Here is a 22078-nt window from a genome sequence, read left to right as displayed (position 1 = left end):
AGTCTCCAACAGGCTGCCTAGGCCCAGACTGGTACAGGATCTGACGCCACCAGGGGCAGACCCAGGAAGTGCAGATCATTCTAAGAAGCACCAACAAACAATAGGAGTCACAAAAATGGGAAGACAGAGAAACAACCCCCCCATCGAAAGGAAAGGTAGAGTCCCCAGAAAGAGTGCTAAATGAAATAGAGGGGAGCAAGCTATCAGATATGGAATTGAAAGCATGGATTATGGAGAAGCTCAATGAGCTCAGCGGAAACTACAAAGAACTCCAGAAAAACTACAGTGAACTCCAGAAGAACTATAAGGAACTTACTGAGAATTATACCAGCATCAAAAAGGACATGGAAGCTATCAATAAGAGCCAGGAGGAAATGAAGAATACGATCTCTGAATTGAAGAACACAGTAGAAGGAATTAAAAGCAGGCTAGAGGAAGCAGAAGATCGGATCGGCGAGCTGTAGGACAATGTAGACAAAAACTCACAGACAGTGCAACAAAATGAAAAAAGACTGAACAAGACTGAAGAGGCTCTAAGACAGCTGCAGGACAACATGAAACGTAATAATATCTGTATCATAGGAATTCCAGAAGAAGAAGAAGAGCAAGGAATAGAAAAGCTCTTTGAAAAACTAATGACAGAAAACTTCCCTAACATGGAGAGAGAAAGAATCATACAAGTCCAGGAAGCACAGAGGGTCCCAAGGAAGATGAACCCCAACAGGCCCACTTCAAGACACATCATAATTAAAATGGCAACATTCAAAGACAAAGAGAGAATCCTAAAAGCAGCAAGAGAGAAACAACTAATAACATACAAAGGAGCTCCAATAAGGCTATCATCAGATTTCTCAGCAGAAACACTACAAGCCAGAAGGGAATGGCAAAAAATATTCCAAGCAATGAAAAACAAAGGCCTACAACTAAGAATACTCTACCCAGCAAGACTCTCATTCAAGATGGAAGGTGAAATGAGGAGTTTCCAAGACAAAAGAAGGCTAAAAGAATACATCTCCACCAAACCAGCATTGCAAGAGATGCTAAAGGGTCTGCTTTGAGAAGATGAAGAAACAGAGAGAGACAGAGAGCAACACGAGTACAAAGGGGGAAAATGACAATGAATAAGTACTGAAAGAAAGAAGGAACTTCTACCATTTGCAACAACATGATTGGAACTAGAGAGAATTATGCTTAGCGAAATAAGCCAGGCAACAAAAGAAAATTACCTTATGCTATCACCTGTTACAGGAAACTAATGAACAATACAAACAAATGAGCAAAATTAAACCAGAGGTATGTAAACAAGGAATAAACTAACAGTAACAAAGGGGGAGATGGGAGGGAGAGAAGTGGTAAGAAGGGGAAGGGTCTAGTCAAAGAACATGTATAGATGACCCATGGACATGGACAACTGGGTGGAGACTGAATGTGGAAGAAGGGGGGGGCAGGGTGCAGGGAAGCAAGAGGGGGAAAAAAGTGGGACAACTGTAATGGAAAAACAAACAAACAAAAATTTTTAGTGGGGGGAAAAATAAAAATATAAAGAATAGAAATGCAAGTTCAGTGAATATTAGAAGGACAAGGATTTTCCTTCACATTGTATATATTTTCTCCCTATCTGATCCCTCCAGAATTTGGCATTCTAAAGAAGTAAGTAATGACCTAAGTTTCTTTGCATAAAACTAATAAGACCAGTTGTTAATACAGGTTTTTTGGTTTTTTTTTTTAACTAAGACTTTGAATGGAATGTCATGCCTAAAGGAGACATGCTTGGGCTTTGGTCGTTACCAAAAAGCCCTGAGCAACTGGGACTGACTTTCAAAGGTAATAAAAGTCCATGAGATAAAAGAACTGGTACCTTGGATGGATGAGCGGTCCATAGCAATCCTTCCAGGGAAGGAACGAAGGTTGTTTTCCTGAAAGATGGCTAGAAGGGACCTTAAGGCACAATGGAAAACCAGGAAGACCTGGAAAAGACAGGTGTTTACAGACAAGGCTGAATGCCAGGTATGTGGCTCAGCTTCTGTGCCCTGAAGGGCAGACTGAAGGTCACCCTAAATGTTCCTTGCGTAAGTTCCAGCAAAGCAGAACTAAAGATCATAAGTGATCATTTTCTGCTCTTGTTGTGTTTATGCAAATGAACAGGATAAATTAAAAATGAACTTAATGCAGTCCCTTTAATGACAAGGAGGGTAATCTTAGGGAGAAAAATCACGATTCAAGGAAGATCACAATGCCCAGTGGTAGACTATAAAGTAGTGCAGATAACCGTCTTTAAAGTTTCTTTTCATTTAAAATTTGTTTTCATTTGAAAGTTAAACTATGTCTGTGGCATTATCAAAGATGTTTAATTTACAGGCAAGAAGAATGTCAAGTGCCTTGCAACTGGATGTCTTCCCGATAAGACAGTCTTACAGATTTAGAGACTTGTTTGTTGGTTATGTTACATAAATTAACATGTGTTTTCTGTTTTCAAAGGGCATAAGCCTACGATCTCATTACCTGAGTGATTGTCTGTATGTATAGGCCTCACTTAATCCTGTCTGCATTGCTGCCTCCTGAGACTCAATGGTTTGGCTGAACTAAGTGGCTGGGTTGGTGAAGAACGGGGTGGTCTGTGGGCTTCACTTTAAAACTGGTTTCTCTTTTCTATCCTAATGGCTTGGACAGAAAGAGCCCAGAGGCCTGAGAGGGGGGAAACCTAAAATATTTCCCTCAGTTCAAACTTAGTATAATGGGCAAAAGGGTTTTGGACAGGTGAGATGTACCTGGCATACCTTCCTCCAAAGAAGCCCTTCTTTTCCCTAATGTGGGACATTGAAAAATTAATACCTGTCTTTTGTCATCTAGTGGTTACGGATTGAATGATGTCCTTTAACCCTGTTACCCCCAGAATACAACAAGGATGCCAGCCTGTTAAACCAAGCATGCCATTGTCCAGAGACAGCCAACCAACCTGGAGTCTACACGATCCTTCCCCTTGTGGGAAGGCCACCCTCCCCTCCACACCCCCACTCTTATTAGGGATTTCTTGACCCAAAGGTAGGTAGGACGACGACCATGTCCAGCTTGAAGCAGCTAGAGGAGCTCGAGACCTTCGTCCATTGTCCTTTATAAGATTGTAAAGGGTCTTAAGTCTGAGAGGGAGGGATTGTTATTTTTTATTGTTAAAATATTTAACTAATTAATTATTTTAAAAAAAAGAATAATAATATATGAAAGGGTGAGGCAGGAGAGCTTGTATGTACGACCCATGGGCATGGACTTGGGGAGGGGATTGTTGAGGAAGGGGGTTGCTGGGCGGAGGGGAGCAAAGGGGAAAAAATTGGAACTATTGTAACAATATAATCAATAAAATATACTTAAAAAAAAAAGAACTTATATGACTCAACACCAAGAAAACAGACAACCCAATTTAAAAATGGGCAAGGGACCTGAACAAACACTTCTCCAAAGAGGACATACAGAAGGTTCATAGACATATATAAGGATGCTCAACATCACTAGCCATCAGAGAGATGCAAATAAAAACAACAATGAGATACCACCTCGCACCAGTCAGAATAGCCATCATCAACGAATCAAAAAACATGTACTGGAGAGGATGCAGAGAGAAGGGAACCCTGGTGCACTGCTGGTGGGAATGCAGACTGGTGCAGCCGCTATGGAAAACAGTTTAGAATTTCCTCAAAAACTAAAAATGGAACCACCTTTCAAACCAACAATCCCATTGCTAGTGACATAAGGTTCTTTCCATGAAAATAATAAGACCAGTCGTTAATATAGGTCTTCTCGACCAAGACTTTGACTGGAATATCATGCCTAAAGGAGACATGTTTGGGCTCTGGTTGTTGCCAAAAGTCCTGAGGAACCAAGGGTCAACCTAGAAGGTAATAAAAGCCCACGAGGAAAAAGTCCTGGTACCTAGGTTGGATGTGCGGTCCACGGCAATCTTTCCAGGGAAGGAATGAAGGTTGCTTTCCTGAAAGATGGCTAAAAGGGACCTTAAAGCACAATGGAAAACCTGAAGGACTTGGAAAAGACAGGTGTTCACAGGCAAGGCTGAATGGCAGGTACGTAACTCAGCTTCTGCACCCTGAAGGGCAGACTGAATGTCACCCTAAATGTTCTTTGCGTAAGTTCCAGCAAAGCAGACTTAAAGATCATAAGTGATCATTTCCTGCTCTTGTTGAGTTCATGCAAATGAACAGGATAAATTAAAAATGGACCTAATGCAGTCCCTTTAATGACAAGGGGGGTAATCTTAGGTAGGAAAATTGTGACCCAAGGAAAATCACAATGCTCATGGGTAGATTATAAAGTAATACAACTAACCATCGTTAAAGGTTCTTTTCATTTAAAGTTACCTTTCATTTGTAAGTTAAACTAGATCTGTCACATCATTAAAGATGCTTAATTTACAGGCAAGAAGAATGTCAAATGCCTTGCAATGGGATGTCTTCCCATTAAGACAGGCTTACAGATTTAGAGAATGGTTTGTGGGTTATGTTACATAAATTAACATGTGTTTTCTGTTTTCAAAGGGCATAAGCCTAGGATCTCACTACCTGAGTGATTGTCTGTACGTATAGGCCCCACTTAATCCTGTCTGCATCGCTGCCTCCTGAGACTGAACAGTTTGGCTGAACCAACTGGCTGGGTTGGTGAAAAATGGGATGGTCTGTAGGCTTCACCTTAAAACAGGTTTCTCTTTTCTATCGTAATGGCTTGGCCAGAAAAGACCAAGGTCTGAGAGGGGGAAAACCTAAAATATTTTCCTCAGTCTAAGCTAAGTATAGTGGATAAAAGGGTTCTGGACAGATATGATGTGCCTGGCACACCTTCCTCCAAGGAAGCCCTTCTTTTTTCCCTAATTGGGGGCATTGCAAAATGAATACCTGCCTTTTGTCATCTAGTGCTTATAGATTGAATGATGCTTTCTAACCCTGTTGCCAAATCTGTTGCCTCCAGAATACAACAAGGATACCAGCCTGTTAAACCAAGCACGCCGTTGTCCGGGGACAGCCAACTGACCTGGAGTCTGCAAGAACCTTCCCCATATGGGAAGGCCACCCTCCCCCCGCCCCTCACTCTTATTAGGGAATACTTGACCCAAGGGTAAGCAGGATGACGGCCACACTCAGCTTGAAGCAGCTAGAAGAGCATGAGACCATCACCCACTGTCCTCTATAAGATTATAAAGGGTCTAAAGTCTGAGGGACAGGGAATGTTACTTTTTTTTATTGCTATAAAAAGTAATCAATTAAGGAATTAATTCTAAAATAATAATATAGGAAAGGGACAAACCGGAGAGATTGCATATATGACCAATGGGCATGGGTTGGGGAAGGGTGGGATTGCTGGGAGAGGGGGATGCTGGATAGGGGGGTAGCAAAGGGGAAAAAATGGAACTATTGTGACAATATAATCAATAAAATATACCTAAAAAAAAAGTGTTCCCATAAGACTATCAGCGAATTTTTCATAAGAAATTTTGTTGGCAAAAAGGGGCTGGCAAGAAGTATTCAAAGTAATGAAAAGCAAGGACCTACAACAAAGATTACTCTATCCAGCAAAGCTATCACTTAGAAGGGCAGATAAAGTGCTTCCCAGACAAGATAAAGCAGTTCATCATCACCAAGCTATTATATGAAATGCTAAAGGAAATTATATAAGAAAAAGATCAAAACAGTGAACATTAAAATGGCAATAGATTCTCAACAAGTAATAATTGAATCTAAACAACAAACTAAGCAAACAACCAGAATAGGACCAGAAGCACAAACTGATAGTTTAAGGGGCCTCTGGGATAACATAAAGGATAACAACATCTGCATCACAGATACCATAAGGAGAAGACAGAGAGCAAGTGGTCAAGAACCTGTCTGAAGAAATAATGACTGAAAACTTCCCTAATTTGGTAAAGGAAAAATACACACAAGGCCAGGACACAGAGAGTCCCAAACAAGATGAACCCAAAGAGGCCCACACCAAGACACACTATAATCAAAATGAAAAAGATTAAAGACAGAGAGACTCAAGGCAGGAAGAGAAAGACAGCTAGTTATCTACAAGGGAGCTCCCATAAACCTGTCAGCTAATATCTCAACAGAAACATTTCAGGCAAGAAGTATTCAAAGTGTTGAAAGCTAAGAACATGAAACCAAGAATACTATTCCCAGCAATGCTATCATTTAAACTTGAAGGCCAAATAAAGAGCTTCCTAAACCAAAACAAAAGAAAAAAAAAATTAAGGAGTTAATTACCACCAAATCAATATTAGAAGAAATGATCAAGGGTCTTTTTTAAGAAGAAATAAAACTAAGAGAAACATGGTTATAAAGAACAAATGGTAGCACCTGCTAGGCCATCTTTCTCACTGTAGCATGAGCTCAACAAAATGCTCACATACAGGCTTTATGCCAAGATCTAGAACCAGCTCCTGTCCAAGTATGACCTCCAGAAGGAGGCAGAACTCTGCAGCTGGATTGAGGGATTCATGGTTCTGTCTCTGAGTCCTGACTTCCAGAAGGGTCTGAAGAACAGAATTATCCTGTGCATATTCATGAATAAACTGCAGCCAGGCTTAGTCCCAAGACCAACCAGTTCATGAAAACTGTCACCAGCTAGAAAACCTCCCCAACTTCGTCAATGCCATAGTCAGCTATGGCATAAACTCTGTGGACCCATTTGAAGCCAATAACCTGTTTGAGAGTGGAAACATGACATAGATGCAGATGTCTCTTCTGGCTCTAGCAGGAGAGGCCAAGAAAAAGGACCTGCATCAGCATCAAGTACTCAGAAAAGCAGGAGTAGAACTTCGATGATGCCACCATGAAGGCAGGCCAGTGAATCATCAGGCTTCAGGCAGGCACCAAGTGTGCCAGCCAGTCAGGCATGACGGCATATGACACAAAAAGTCATCTGTATGACCCCAAGAACCATATCCTGCCAGCCATGAACTACTCTACTATCAGCCTACCAATGGGCACCAACAAGTGTGCCAGCCAGGTGGGCATGATGTCACCCAGGATCTGGTGGCACATCTATGACACCAAGCTGGGGACCAGCAAGTGTGACAACTCCTCCATGTCTCTGCAGATGGGCTATACGCAGGGGGCTAACCAGAGTGGCCAGGTGTTTCGCCTGGCTGACAGATATATGACTCCAAGTACTACCCCAAAAACCCAGTGGCTAACAGCACTCTGGGTTCAGCCGGTGACTACCCAAGCCAGAGGAAGACCCCAGAGTAACCCCAGTACTACCAAGAGAAGGCAGGATACTGAGGCCCCACCGTTGTGGGATGTGTCTCCACATCATCACTCCATTTTGGATTTTGTGTGTTTCTGTGTTTTCATCTCATTTTTCTGAATTCAAGTTCCTCCAGCAGAGAGTCTGTAAAGGCCAGATCTAGATGCATGTGGGATGGGAGTCCATGCCAGGCACACTGAGGGAGCAAATACCCGAGCAGGCTTTAGGCCAAGATGTGGGGGGCCAGGTTGGTAAAGAAACCTGGGTAGCAAGGGAAACTGGGCCCAAATAGATTCCAGTTTCTTCTATTCCTCTTCCCTTATCTCTGCTGATCAGTTTGTGGTTTCTGTACCCATAGATTTCAGGAAGCTTTAATAAAACAAAAGGAATTTTTTTGGAGGGGAGTGGGTGGGGAAGGTGGAGGGAGGTGCGGGGAAGGAAGTCCCCTGGGGGAGGACCAGGCCAAAGTCCCCAGATATTTTAGGCATCATGAGGGACTGAATTTCCCCAGGACCCTGCCAGGGTCCAGTGAGAAAAATTAGGTGCAAACAGGACAATAGAGTTCTGAGTGGTTGAGGCAAAGCCAGACTCACTTCCATACTTGTCCTTCTCCCCAGCCAAGCCCCACCAGGAGGCTCTCTCCCTTAGACCAGTCCCATCCAGGAGTCCTGGGACCAAGAGATAATATAAACCAACTGCAATAAAAACCTATTTTAGAAAAAAAAAAGAGAATAAAATGGCAATAAATATGTACCTGTCAACAATCACTTTAAATGTAAATGGCCTAAATGCTCCAGTCAAAAGACATAAAGTAGCTTAATGGGTAAGAAAACAAGACTCATAAATATGCTATCTACAAGAGACCTACCTCAAAACAAAAGATACATACAGACCAAAAGTATAAGGATGGAAAAAGAGATTTCATGCAAATCCAAATGAAAAAATACCTGGGTAGCAATATTTACATCAGACAAAATAAAAATAGACTTTAAAACAAAGACAATAATAATAGACAAAGAAAGACACTACATAATGATAAAAGGAGCAATCCAATAAGAGAATATAACCATTGTAAACATTTATGCACCCAATATAGGACAACCTAAATATATAAAGCAAATCTTGATGGACATAAAGGGAGAGGCTGACAGAAATGCAGTTACTGCAGGGGGTTTTAACACCCCATTGACATCAATGGGTAGATATTCCAGACATAAAATCAACAAGGAAACAGTGGTCTTAAATGGCACACTTAGATCAGATGAATTTAATTGATATCTTCAGAAGATTTTACCCCAAAGCAGCATAATATATTCTTTTCAAGTGCACGTGGAACATTTTCTAGGATAAACCAAATGTTGAGACACAAAGCAAGTCTCAGTAAATTTAAGAATATTGAGATCATATCAAGCAAAAACTGTCAGTCTAACATTATGCTTAAAGGAATGAGAAAAAAACAAACAAAACCCAAAGTGAGAAGAAAGAAAATAATAAAGATATTAGCAGAAATAAACAAAACAGTAAAAATACAATAAAAATGATCATTAAACCACGAGCAAGTTCTTTGAAAAGGTAAACAAGATTGATAAACCTTTAACCAGAATCACTGAGAAAAAAAAGAGGGATCAAATAAATAAAATCAGAGATGAAAGAGGTGAAATAACAGTTGACACCAGAGAAATACAAAGGATTCTAAGAAAATATTACAAACAACTATATGCCAATAAGTTGGACTATCTGGATGAAATGGATAAATTCCTAGAAACATATACTCTTCCAAAACTAAATCAGGAAGAATCAGAAAATCTGAATAGACAGATAACAATTAATGAAATTGAAGCAGTAATAAAAAATATTCCCAACAAGTAAAAGTCCTGGACTGGATGGCTTCACAGGTGAATTTTACCAAACATTCAAGGAAAAACTAATACCTATACTTCTCAAACTATTCCAGAAAACCCAAGAGAAGGGAAGACTTCCAAGATCTATTACGAGGTCAGCATTATCCAAAATCCAAAACCAGATAAAGTCACTACAAAAAATGAAAATTACAGGCAAAGATCCTTGATAAACAAAGATGCTAAAATTCTCAACAAAATATTAGCACTGGATCCATCAAAACACTAAAAGATCATATACCTTGATAAAGTGGGATTTATTCCAGGGATGTAAGGTTAGTAAAATATCCACAAATAAATAAACATGACATACCTCATAAACAAAACAAAAAATAAGAATCACGTGATAATATCAATAGATAATACAGCACCTATTTATGAAAAAAACTCTCAGCAGAGAGGGAACACAGGGAACATACTTCAACATAATAAAGGCCATATATGACAAACCCACAGCCAACATCATGTTCAACAGCAAAAATGAAGTGTTTCCCTTAAGATCAGTAACAAGACACAAATGTCCACTTTCACCACTCTTATTCAACATAATACTGAAAGTACTAGCTAAGCAATTAGGAAGAAGAAATAAGAGGCATCCAAATGGAAAAGGCGGAGTAAAACTGTCTTTATTTGCAGATGACATGATAGTGTATATACAGAACCCTAAAGATTCCACCTAAAAAGCAGCAGAATACAAATTAATATCCAGAAATGAGTTACATTTTTATATGCCAATAATGGACTATCAAAAAGTGACACTAAGAAAACAATCTATTTACAATTGCATCAAACAAAATAATTTACCTGGAAATTACTTTAACCAAGGTTCTAAAAGATCTGTACTGAGAAAATTGCAAGACAGAAAGAAACTGAAGAAAATACAAATAAATGGAAGTATATAATGTGTTCAGGAATAAAAAGAATTAATATCATTAAAATGTCCATACTACCCAGGGGAATCTACAGATTCAATGCAATGCTTATTTCACAGAACTAGAAAAAATATTCCCAGAGTTTATATAGAAAACCATGACTAGTCACAGTAATCTTCACAAAGAATAATAAAGTTGGAGGAATCATGCTACCTGATATAAAACTATACTACAAAACCATAATAATAAAAACAGCATTGTCCTGGAATAAAAAGAGGTATAGATGAATGGAAAAGAACAGAGAGCCCAGAAATAAACTCATGCTTCTGTGACTGACTACTTTTTTAAAAGGAGGCAAGAATGTACCATGGGGTAAAGACGGTCTATTCAATAAATGGTGCTGGGAAAATTGGACAGATATATGCCAAAAGAAAAAAAAAAAAAAAAAAAAAAACTAACCACCTTCTTACACCATACACAAGAATAAACTCAAAATTGATTAAAGATTGAAATATAAGACACAAAGCTATAAAAATCCTAGAATAAAACATAATCTCAGATATATCTCCTTGTGCAAGGGAAACAAAAAATAAATAAACGAACAGATGGGACTACATCAAAGTAAATAGTTTTTGCACAGCAAAAAAAAAAATCAACAAAATAAACCGACACTTCTGTTCAATGGCAGCGTGGGTAAATGTGGCTCACCTCCTGACACAACCACATCAAAATTAGAACTAAATTATAGAACCATCATTCAGAACGGTCAGAAATTCAGTTGAATGGAAGTCCTACAATGACAGAATTAAAGAAGAAACCATGTCCAGACTAGTAGGAGGGGTGGAGACTTGGAAATGGCTGGTCTCACACCCATGTGTGGTGGAGAAAAATCAGGAGTAATATCTTAGGAGCAAGGGGTCCAGCCCCACACCAGGCCCCCAGCCCAGGGTTCTAGTGCCATGAATTTAAGTCTCCATAACTTCTGGCTGTAAAAACCAGCAGGGATTGAGGCTGTGGAAGACAGAAACTGCTGGAAAAACAGGCAGTTCCTCTTAAAGGGCCCATGCACAGACTTACTCAGGTTCACTCCCTCTGAGATCCACAGCCAGGGAAGCAGAATGAAAAGCTTCAGAGACATACAGGGAGGAAATGAACTGTCCAGAATCGGGGTGAAAACTGTGGGGCAGTTTTCTCCCAGACAGAAGGCTGGAAGAGGTCATTGGTCCTTTTCAGAGTCCTCTCCACCACAGAGCCACAGAGCTGGCAGGCAGGTGCCATATGTGAGACTCCATCAGTCTGGCTCATACTGTTTACCACACCCTGGTGATTCCCGGAGGCCCTGCTCCACCCAATTTTCAGGCCCACCCAAGCCATTTCCCGTGGCTTTTCTATATGAATGGCTTGTGTTGGCCCATGCTTCAGATTCTCCTAAATTCTCTAAAGCAAGCAGCATCTGGCTTCAGAGAGCCCCATATCTCTTGCTAAGTTGCCCCAGGGCCGGCATTAGCAGCAGCTGGCCTTGGTTCACAGCTTGGTTTCTCCTGGACACCTCCAAGCCCAACATCAGTAGTAGCCATCTGCAGATCACTTTGTAGCTAATGCTGTGTGACCCTGGACAGAGCACAGGGGGTGGCTGACCTTGGACATGCCAACAGCAATCAAGGCTCAACTACAAGGGGTGAGTGTACACAGCCTACACAATGGGTGTACCTTGAGCAGTTTGGGTACAGGGGAGGCTATGCCACTGGACCCTACAGGCTACCTACTACATAAAGCCACTCTATCAAGCCTGAGCAACATTGTAGCTCTACCTAATACATAAAAACAAACACAGGGAGGCTGTCAAAATGAGGAGACAAAGAAACATGGCCCAAATAAAAGAACAGAACAAAACTCCAGAAAAAGAACTAAACAAAATGGAGAAAAGCAATCTATCAGATGCAGAGTTTAAAACACTGGTTATAAGGATTCTCAGCAGCATAAAAAAGATCAAGGCAGAAATGCAGGATACACTAAATGAAATAAAGAACAATTTACAGGAATCAGCAGTAGGGTGGATGAAGCAAAGAATCAAATCAGCAATTTGGAAGCAGAAAACAACCAATCAGAACAGCAAGAAGAAAAAAATAATAAAAAATAAATAAAGATAGTGTAAGGAGCATCTGGGACAACTTTAAGTGTACCAACATTCGCATCCTAGGAGTGCTGAAAGGAGAAGAAAAGGAGCAAGAAATTGGAAGCCTATTTGAAAAAATAATGAAAGAAAACTTCCCTAACTTGGTGAAAGAAATAAACATTCAAGTCCAGAAAGCACAGAGAGTATCAAACAAGATGGAGCCAAAGAGGATCACATCAAGACACATCATAATTAAAATGCCAAAGGTTAAATACAAAGAGAGAATCTTAAAAGCAGCAAGAGACAAGCAGTTAGTTACCCACAAGAGAGTCCACATAAGACTATCAGCTGATTTCTCAAAAGAAATTTTGCGGGCTAGGAAGGATTGGCAAGAAATATTCAAAGTAATGAAAAGCAAGGACCTACAACCAAGATTACTCTACCCAACAAATCTATCATTTAGAATGGAAGGGCAGATAAAGAGCTTCCCAGGCAAGAAAAAGCTAAAGGAGTTCATCATCACTAAACCTGTATTATATGAAATGTTAAAGGGTCTTCTTTAAGAAGATGAAGAGAATAAAAAATATGAACCATAAAATAGCAATAAATGTATATCTATCAACGACTGAATCAAAGAAAAAAAAATAAACAAACAAACAGAACAGAAACAGAACATTTTGATAGTTGCCAGATGGAAGGTGGTCAGAAGGATGGGTGAAAAAGGTGAAGGGTTTAAGAATTGGTAGTTACAGAATAGTCATGGGGATGTAAGGTACAGCATAGGGAATAGAGTGGCCAAAGAAGATATATGCAGGATCCATGGGCATGAACAATGGTATGGGGATTGCCTGAGAGAGTGGGGGTGCTCTTGTAGGGGTGCAAAGGTGGAAATTTGGGGCAACTGTAATAACATACATAATAAAATATAATTCAAAAAATAAAAATAAATGGAGAACCATTTCATGTTAAAAATAAATAAATAAACCAACAATCCACTGAAAGGAAAAAACAAATTCACTGATGATACATCTGACAATAGATTACCATCCAAAATTTATAAAGAACTTATACAACTCAACACCAAAAAAACAAACAATCCAATTGAAAAATGGGCAAAGGGCCTGAAAAGACATTTCTTCAAAGAGGACATAGAGATGGCCAATCTACTTATGAAAGGATGCTCAATGCCACTAATCATCAGGGAAATGCAAATTAAAACCACAATGTGATAACACCTCACACCTGTCAGAATGGCTATTATCTATAAATCAATAAACAAGTGCTGATGAGGATGTGAAGGGAACCCTCATGCACTCTTGGTGGGAATGTAGGTTGGTACACCCTCTGTGGAAAAGAGTACAGAGTTTCCTCAAAAAATTAAAAGTGGCCCTGGATGGTGTGGCTCAGTGGATTGCATGCTGGCCTGCAAGCCAAAAGGTTGCTAGTTCGATTCCCAGTCAAGGCACATACCTGATTTGCAGGCTAGGTCCCCAGTTGAGGGAGTATGAGAGGCAGCTGATAGATGAATCTTTTGCACATTGATGTTTCTCTCCCTCTCTTTCTCCCTCCCTTCCCTTCTCTCTAAAAATAAATAGAATCTTAAAATATTTTTTAAAAAATTAAAAATGGAACTGCCTTATGGACCCAGTGATTCCACTTTTGGCAATATATCCCAAGAAACCTGAAACACTAATTCTAAAGAATATATATGCACCCTTATGTCATAGTAGCATTATTTACAGTAGCCAAGATTTGGAAGCAGCCCAAAGAGCTCATCGGTACATGAGTGGGTAAAAAAACTGGTACATTTACACAATGGAATACTACTCAGCTTTAAAAGAAGAAAATCTTCCTTTTGCAATAGCATGAGTGGACCTGGAAAGTATTATGCTAAGAGAAATAAGCCAGTCAGAAAAAGACAAATACCATATGATTTCACTTATATGTGGAATCTAAAAAACAAAAGAAACAGACAAACAAAATAGGAACAGAGACAGAGTGACAGCTGCTAGTGGGGAGGGGAATTGGGAAGCTGTGTGAAAAGGGTGATGGAATTAAGCAAAAAAAAAACAAAAACTCTCAGACACAGACAACAGTATGTGGTTACCAGAGGGAAAGTGGAGGTGGAGGAGGTGAAAAAGGCAAAGGGGGTATAAATAGTGACAGAATTGACTTGACTTCGATGGTGAACACACTATACAATCTACAGATGATGTTACTATAGAATTGTACACTTGAAACGTAGAAAATCGTATTAATCAATGTCACCCCAATAAATTCAATATAAATTTTTTAAATGAAAACAAAATAAAGATAATTGCAAATACAATCTAGGAGAACTCATTGTTATCAGGCACAATAAAACAAATACTAAAGGAAGTTCTTCAAGTATAGAGAAAATATTCTACATAGAAACATTGCAATGCAGAAAATAAGGAGCACTGTAAAAACAGTAAACAAATAGGTCATTTTAAGTAAATATTGACAATATAATGTAAATTAGTGCTATGTGGGGATTAAAATGTACAATATATGAAATTAAAATAAATAACAAAAGCACAAAAATGGGATAACACATAAAAGGAATTAAAATATTTCTAAGACTGCTACATTTTTAGGAAAGATATAAAGGAACTAATTTAAGGTACAATGTAGTAAGTAAAGAATGCATATGTTAATCTCTTAGGGCAACCAAAAGAAGAAACATGTTAAAGAGAAAAGATGAAATAAAAATACTTGATTAATCCAAAAAAGGCAGGAGAGAAAACAAAAAGAAAATGTTGAACAAATTTAAAAAATTAGGAAGGTAGTAAATTCAAACCCAAATATATAAGAAAATTATTTAAATGTAGAGAGATAAAATACATCAATTAAAAGACATTTGAGGAGGGAAGTTGTGTGAGAGGTCCAATCTGGGTAATGAGGGTATCCACTTATGGGACAGCCTAATGCATGTTGTTGGAATCCAAGCAAGGTGAGGAGAGTATACACGCAGAGGAGAAGCCCACTACGTACTGGGCAAATCTACCATGAATCTAACATATCTCTACTATCAGAATATGGTGATCCGGTCAGTGCGACTGGCGGGAGGGAGTGCATGCAGCTTCTACCGCGGCTTCCACTGCGGCTATGCAAGCTCCGAGCACTATGGCTCATCTCATCCCAGAGGCTCCTGCCTGCAGCCCAGTTCCTTCGGGGCATCTGTGCTGCCTACACTTTACATTCTTTCACTGTCAAAACATGGTGGCGGCTGAACCACCCGCCCAGACTTTTGACATATGCAATGAACCATATGGAAATTAACCTGGTCCCAGCTTCCCCCATAAGAAATAAAAATGGACTTTGCTCGTTCCCAGGAGAAATGTTGATGGACCTAGAATGGCATATTGACTGGGAAAAAGCAGGGAGATGTAAATAACCTGTTGAACGTGTTGATGGGTATACTCACCTAAACCAAAATGTATGTTCAGAAAGGAGTGGAGACGGTGCCTGCAGACACAGAGGTAGGTGATTCATACGGGCCCTTCGGAGGGATTGGGAGTCTCCTCTCCCCTTTCCTTGCTCCTATGGGCCCTTGAGTTGGTCCAGGAGTTTCCCTCTTACCTCTATCCCCTTCCCTTCTTTCCCTCAAAAAACCTGGTGTAAAATTCTAGACTATTCTCTGGGTGATTTCTCAGAGCAAAGACAGCCTGACACTTTGGCGCCAAAACCCAGGAGGGACCCTGAGAGTGGTCACCAGCAGCTTGCAGGCAAGGGAGCAGTCCCAGGCTTACCCCCTGATCCTGCTGTCAGTACCTTCTCGCTCTCCCCTTCTCGCCCCACCCTGCTCGAGAGATCTGTGCATCTGACGATCTCCACCTATGGACTCTTTGCTGTTGCCTGCCCTCCATCCACACCAGACACCAACTAGTTGAGTTTCATCTCCTTGGGTGAGTCTCTCATCAGGTTGACTGTCTCGTTTCTGAGCCTACTGTGGCTCTGCGCTCAAAATCCTAGGCCTAGGCCAGTCTTCCTTGGGGCCTTGCGCCTCATTGAACTTCCACCAGCGATTGGGGATGCCCACCCCATAGACCGTTCATTTGAGGCCTTTGTGCTTTGGAGCCTTCACGCTCAGTTGAACTTCCAGAGGCGGCTGGGGACACTCTCCCCCTGGAGAGTTCGCTCGCGCCTTTGTGCCTTGTAGAATCAGTGGCTCAAGTGGGGACACCCCTTAACCCTCCTGATTCATTTCATCTCAGGCTCACCCTCTGGGTTGTTCATACCATGGGAGCACATCAATTCCTACCTTCAAAGGACTCCCCTTTGGGTTGTCTGTCAGAACCCCTGGACCCTTCAAATAGGGTCCCAGGTAAAGCTAAAAAAGCTAATTTCTCTCTCCACTGTTGCCTGGCCTCAATATCCTCTTGATAACAAATGCCGTTGGCTGTAACATGGAACATCTGACCCTCAAACTATTACTGATCTCAGCAACTACCTCAGGTGTAATGGCAAGTGACCCAAAGTTCCACACGCGAAGGCCTTCTTTATTCTTCACAGTAGACCATCCCTTTGCTCCTGCTTCCCCCTCCAACTTATTCTCCTTCAACTGACCTCCACCTGTACTTCCTCTGCATCAACAAACTCCCCTGACCCCCCCAACCTCGTCTTTTACAGAAGCAGACCCCTCAGATCTTGGACACCTTTATCTCCTCCATATGCCCCCTCCTAGTCAACAGCTCCCCCACGGTAAACCCTTCTCCCCTATCCACCTCCCCTCCTGATCTGCCGGCCAAAGACAAGCCATTGCTGCCCCCGGACTCCACCCCTCTCATTTCACCTCCCTGCACCCATTCTCGGGCTGCCTTGCATTGTTGTTCTCCCTGCCATCCTCAGGCCTGTACCATCTCTGCAAGGTGGCAGGAGCCAAGGGCATTGTCTGGGTAAATGTCCCTTTTCCCTCACAGATTTAGCCCAAAGTGAGTGTTGTCTAGTGTCATATACTACAAATCCTACCCATTTTTGCAAGGAGTTCCAATATAACTCAGACATATTCGTTAACATATCAAGATGTCTATGTCATCCTAACTCCTCTACCATCCCAGAGGAAAAGGATCATATTCTGTCTGCTGCCTCTACATTTGTGGACACCCTACTTGTCCGGGATCCCAAAAGAAATCCAGCTGGACCTTCCGCAGTTCCAGCTGCAGATCCTCACTGGAACTATCAGTCAGGGTCCCCTGATTTGGCTAAGATGTCTCATTTTCTCACATGCCTAATTAACTGCGTGCATAGGGCTGCCCTGAAGGCCATTAATTATGACAAAATCCTAGAAATTATACAGGAGGCCTCTGAGAACCCAGCCTCATCATGATCCGCCTTACAGAGGCTGTTCTCAAATAGATGAACTTAGACCCCAACTCGGAAGAAGGTAAGGTCTATCTTAATACCCATTTTATCATACACTCTGCTCCTGATATTAGAAGAAAGTTACTGAAGCTGGAGGACAAACCCAAAGCTCCCCAAAGGGACCTAATTCAGATTGCCTTCCAAGTCTTTAATAACAGAGAGGAGGAGGAAAAACAACAAAAATTAAAAAGGGACCAGCAGAAATACTTTATGTTAGCTATCGCCATTAAGGGTCAGCCCATGAAAACTCAAGGGAACACAGGCTTGCCTAAGCCTCCGCCAGGACCGTACTTCAAGTGTAAGCAGACAGGTCACTGGACATGACAATGCCCCCAACTGCGACCCCTGCTAGGTCCCTGTCCATCTGCAGACAGAAGGAACATTGGAGGTCGACTGTCCTCTGTCCTCTAATCGGGGGTCCAATAGACCTCTCCAGTCCAGTTTGGTTCAACCTCAAAAGAATGAAGACTTCAGTATCCTCAGTCTGTTGGGGCTTGCCACAGATGACTAATGGTGCCTGGGTTGGGAGACCCTGTCTCTGACAATCTGGATGGCTGAACCCAGGGTAATAATCATGATGGTAGCAGGTACACTGGTCTCCTTTCTGGTAGACACGGGGGTGACCTATTCTGTCCTTATTGAATATGTAGGTGTTTTACACCCATCCCCCATCTCTGTTGGAGTTAATGGAGTCCATACTAAAACTTTAGCTACTAAATCCCTCATATGTACATTAGGGACGTTAACCTCTGTACATTATTTCCTGGTTATGCCTGAATGCTCAGTCTCCCTCTTGGGAAGAGACATCCTGGCCAAACTAGGGACATCCCTGTCTTGTAATCTAGATGGAGGGGCTAAGGCTGACTCCATTTTCCTTTTGGCTTTAGCATAAGAAGCTTCTCAGGGGGATACCTATCATCAGCTGCACCATTGTAGAGTGAATGTTAACCCCCTTATTTGGGATACTGAGAACCCAGCAGTAGCCAGACACCACCAGCCAGTACAGGTCACCTTCAAGCCTGGGCCTTCATACCCCAGTCGGTCTCAGTATCCTCTCAGTGCACAAACAATGCAGAGTTTACAGCCGGTCATTCACCACCTGCTAAAAGCCTGACTCCTATGACCAGCAAACTCTCCCACCAACACTCCCATCCTTGCTGTTAAGAAACCCAATGGGTCTTTTTGCCTAGTCCAGGATCTTTGGGCAGTCAATGAAGTTACTATCCTGATCACTCCCATCATCCCCAAATGAAAGAAGGACATGGGAAGTGGAAAAGAAATAAGAAGGAGAAATAAGCATATGGTTAAATCTGAAAGAGTAAAAGGTATTTAGAAAGTCTGTGAATGTTGCAGAAGTTCTGTGGAAAGTTGTAAAGATAAATGGAAGAGGGAGTGAACAAGACAGTAATTTATGTTGTCTTTTCCTCTTGATTAGTCAAGCTCACTGTTTACCAACTTTGTTGAGTTTTCAAGAAATGAACTTTAACTCTATTAATTTTCTCTACAGCTTTTCTTTTTCTATTTTGTTGATTTCAGCTTTTATATTTATCATTTTTTCTTCTACTGAGAATAGTTCTTCTCTTTGAAATGGGAGAGAAATATGAAAAACAAGAAAAAGAGAGGTGTAACAAAGTTTCTTTGTTAGTCTAGGCATAAAAGGTTTTAATTTGCTTCTGAGGTCTCAGGCCTTTCCTGCACAGGCCATAGGCTTTTGAGGCAAGATCCACAAAAACAACTAAAGGTTATACCTTTGGCTTAAACTGCTTGGCTATTACCTGCAATAAAGACTTCCCCATGCCTGTTAAGCCTCAGTCACCAGGACAGTGTCTTCTTGTACTTTCCCTCAACCGTCCCTGGCTCCTTCCCTTCCTCCAATAATGTAATCACATCTAGTTTAGAAACAAAATATCCTCCTAAATAGAAAAATGTGACATGAAATTATAAGCCCAAAAGTCCTTAAATTCAGATTTGGTTAAATTTATAATTACTGTATTTTTCGCTCCATAAGACGCACTTTTTTCTTCCCCCCAAAAGTGACATTTCTGTGCAGCTTATGGAGCGAATATTGCATCACAGCCTGTGATGTATATTACCTGACCTGTCAGCGGTGGTGTCAGCTGTTAGAAGAAGCAGTGGGCCCACATGAAACCCCTGGGGATGCTTAAAAGTCCCACTTTACTGCTGAATCTTAGGCATCTGGTCAGTTGCTGTTCGCCTCTGCCCATCACCTGGGACCTGGGAGAGTGCAGAGAGCCGCCTGACACTCCCAGCTACAACTGCTGACCTGTCATATCAGCTGAGGCTAATAACAGGTATGAGGCACAGTGCCAATTGCCAATTGTCTTTGACACTGGGTGGGGTCTGTGTCAGTAGAACTGCTTCCAATCACCAATCACTGTGTCTTAAGCTCTGCCAATCATGAGAGGCAGCTGGATGGAACTGAAGTAACATGTTCTCTGCTGGTTCCTAGCTCCATTAGATGCTATAGCTGTCTCATCTACCTCCATAGTGTTTCCAGTGCACACCAGATTTCTGCATGAGAAAGCCGGCAGTAACTGGGTAAGCAGCCATAAATGCTGAAGTTTGTAGTATATAAAGGGAGTTATGGTGGGGTCACTATTCTAGTAGTAACACAGGCACTGAGGGGATTAAAGTCTATCACTAGCCATAACAGGCACTGGGAGTAGTCCACCAGAACCTGTAACTAGGATAGTAATACTCTCAGTGACTGTTACAACTAGTGATGCCTCTTAACTCCCTCAATGCCTGTTATTAAAGGCCCCCATAAATTCTGACACTAGTGATGATGAGTTCTTGGGGTTCCCAGAAAACTAGAAGAGTACTTCAACCTTAAAGTCTCTCCTCATTTGTTAATGACAGTGATGATGGTTCTTAATACCACTGTTGACTGCTGTTCACTTTACATGGTTGAAATAGTACTGTTATATTTTATTAAATACTTTAGTACACCTTTTGGTTCAGAATATTTTTTTTCTTGTTTTCCTCCTCTAAACCTAGGTGCATCTTATGGTCAGGTGCATCTTACAGTGCAAAAAATATGGTAGCTCTAGACAAAAGTGTTATTTTATAAAGTCTAAGAGCAAAGAAATGTGAGAAGTTGAAGAACACTCACATTATGATAATCTCAGGACCACAAGAATAGACACCAGATAGTTAAGAATAGGCCTTAACATAATTTAAACTCTGTTGAGAGGCAGTCTTGTGTAGTGGTTGAGTAAACAAAATCTGGATTCAGACTGCCTGGTTTCAAATACTGACTTTGTTACTGTGTTAACTCTTGTGCCTACATTTTGTCATTGGAAATAAGGATAAAAATATATTTCTCAGAGAGTTGTGAAAATTAATTTGCACATAATGCTTAGAATAGTTATATATGTAGTTATAATTATGTGTGTACTGGGTATTAACTTTTATTAATATAATTTTCTTAAGAGGAGAATAAGAGGCTTCTTATGACATTCTCATATCCTTTTTAGAATATTCATTCAATGTTACAAAGACTTTTAACTTTCAACTACAAAGTAGGTAGAATTAAATGTGTGTAACATGAAACAGAATGCATATAAATATTTAACTGAGTTTTAAATGAACTTTGTTGATCCATCCCATATTATATAAGTTCTATAGGTTCTGATTTTTAGAGAGACTCAGAACCCCTGTGTCTAGGTATTCTCCTTACAGGTGGATTAGAGATAAGTGTTAGCGCTGGCTGGTGTGGCTCTGAGGATTGAGTGCCGAGCTGCAAACCGAAAGGTCACTGGTTTGATTCCCAGTCTGAGCACAGGCCTGAGTGGTGGCTAGATCCCTAGTTGGGGACATGTGAGAAGCAGCCAGTTGATGTTTCTCTTGCAAATCGATGTTTCTCCCTCTCTTTCTCCCTCCCTTCCCCTCTCTCTAAAAATAAATAAAACATTTCTTAAAAATGAGTGTTAAGCATCTACATCAATTCTGAGCTGAAATACAATGTGAAATCTAGTTTCTTGGACAATGCACCTGTAGTAAGCAACCAACCTAGAATTCAAATGCATCCACTTGGATATTAAAGAAACAAGGAAAGTACAAAGCCTAAAGAAAGTCTGAAGGACCTGGCAGGACAGGAGTGATGAAGTATTAAATGGAGGGGCCTATTTCCAACCTAACAAAGCTTGAACCATTCCTTTGGAACATTGAGACAAAAATTATCTAGTTCCTCAAAGCACAGTCCTGAAATTGACAGTAGAGAATGCCAGTATAATCTGAAATAAATAGCCTTACCTAGTGAAATGAAGTTGCTATAATTCTCCCACATCACATCCCTATATAAATCCCTCTGAGCTGAGTCCAGAAATTCCCATTCTTCCTGTGAGAAGTCTATGGCCACATCCCTGAATGTCACTGAACCCTGAAAAAAAATGCAGGTATTACTTGTGAAAATAAATAAAATCTTTTTAAACTGGAAAGACAGAAGATCAAGGATTGTACTGCAGAGAATGAGTCACATAGCAGCAAATAGAGTAGGACTGAAAACTTATGACATGCATAGGAGATAGTAAGAA

At 40.9% G+C, this 22078-nt stretch overlaps 1 protein-coding gene and 1 pseudogene across 3 annotated transcripts in view; one reads left to right on the top strand and one right to left on the bottom strand.

Annotated features, from left to right (window-relative positions):
- ZFP14 (ZFP14 zinc finger protein) overlaps positions 1 to 22078 on the bottom strand; it is a 47396-nt gene that overhangs the window by 15544 nt on the left and 9774 nt on the right. For 2 of the 3 annotated variants that reach the window (XM_090260686.1, XM_090260687.1), the window contains exon 3: positions 21798 to 21924. The exons of the other annotated variant lie outside the window; for it this stretch is intronic. In XM_090260686.1, coding sequence (XP_090116812.1) covers positions 21798 to 21924 — 127 coding nt within the window. The remainder of the gene's footprint in view (positions 1 to 21797; positions 21925 to 22078) is intronic. 3 annotated transcript variants of the gene reach the window in all.
- On the top strand, positions 6401 to 7286 carry LOC149994574 (calponin-2 pseudogene; annotated as a pseudogene).

Source organism: Furipterus horrens, unplaced genomic scaffold (assembly GCF_987537825.1).
Source record: "Furipterus horrens unplaced genomic scaffold, mFurHor1.1.pri manual_scaffold_13, whole genome shotgun sequence".
NCBI classification, from domain to species: Eukaryota; Metazoa; Chordata; class Mammalia; order Chiroptera; family Furipteridae; genus Furipterus; species Furipterus horrens.
Note: the sequence above shows the minus strand (reverse complement) of the source record. Positions and strands in the feature narration are given on the sequence as shown.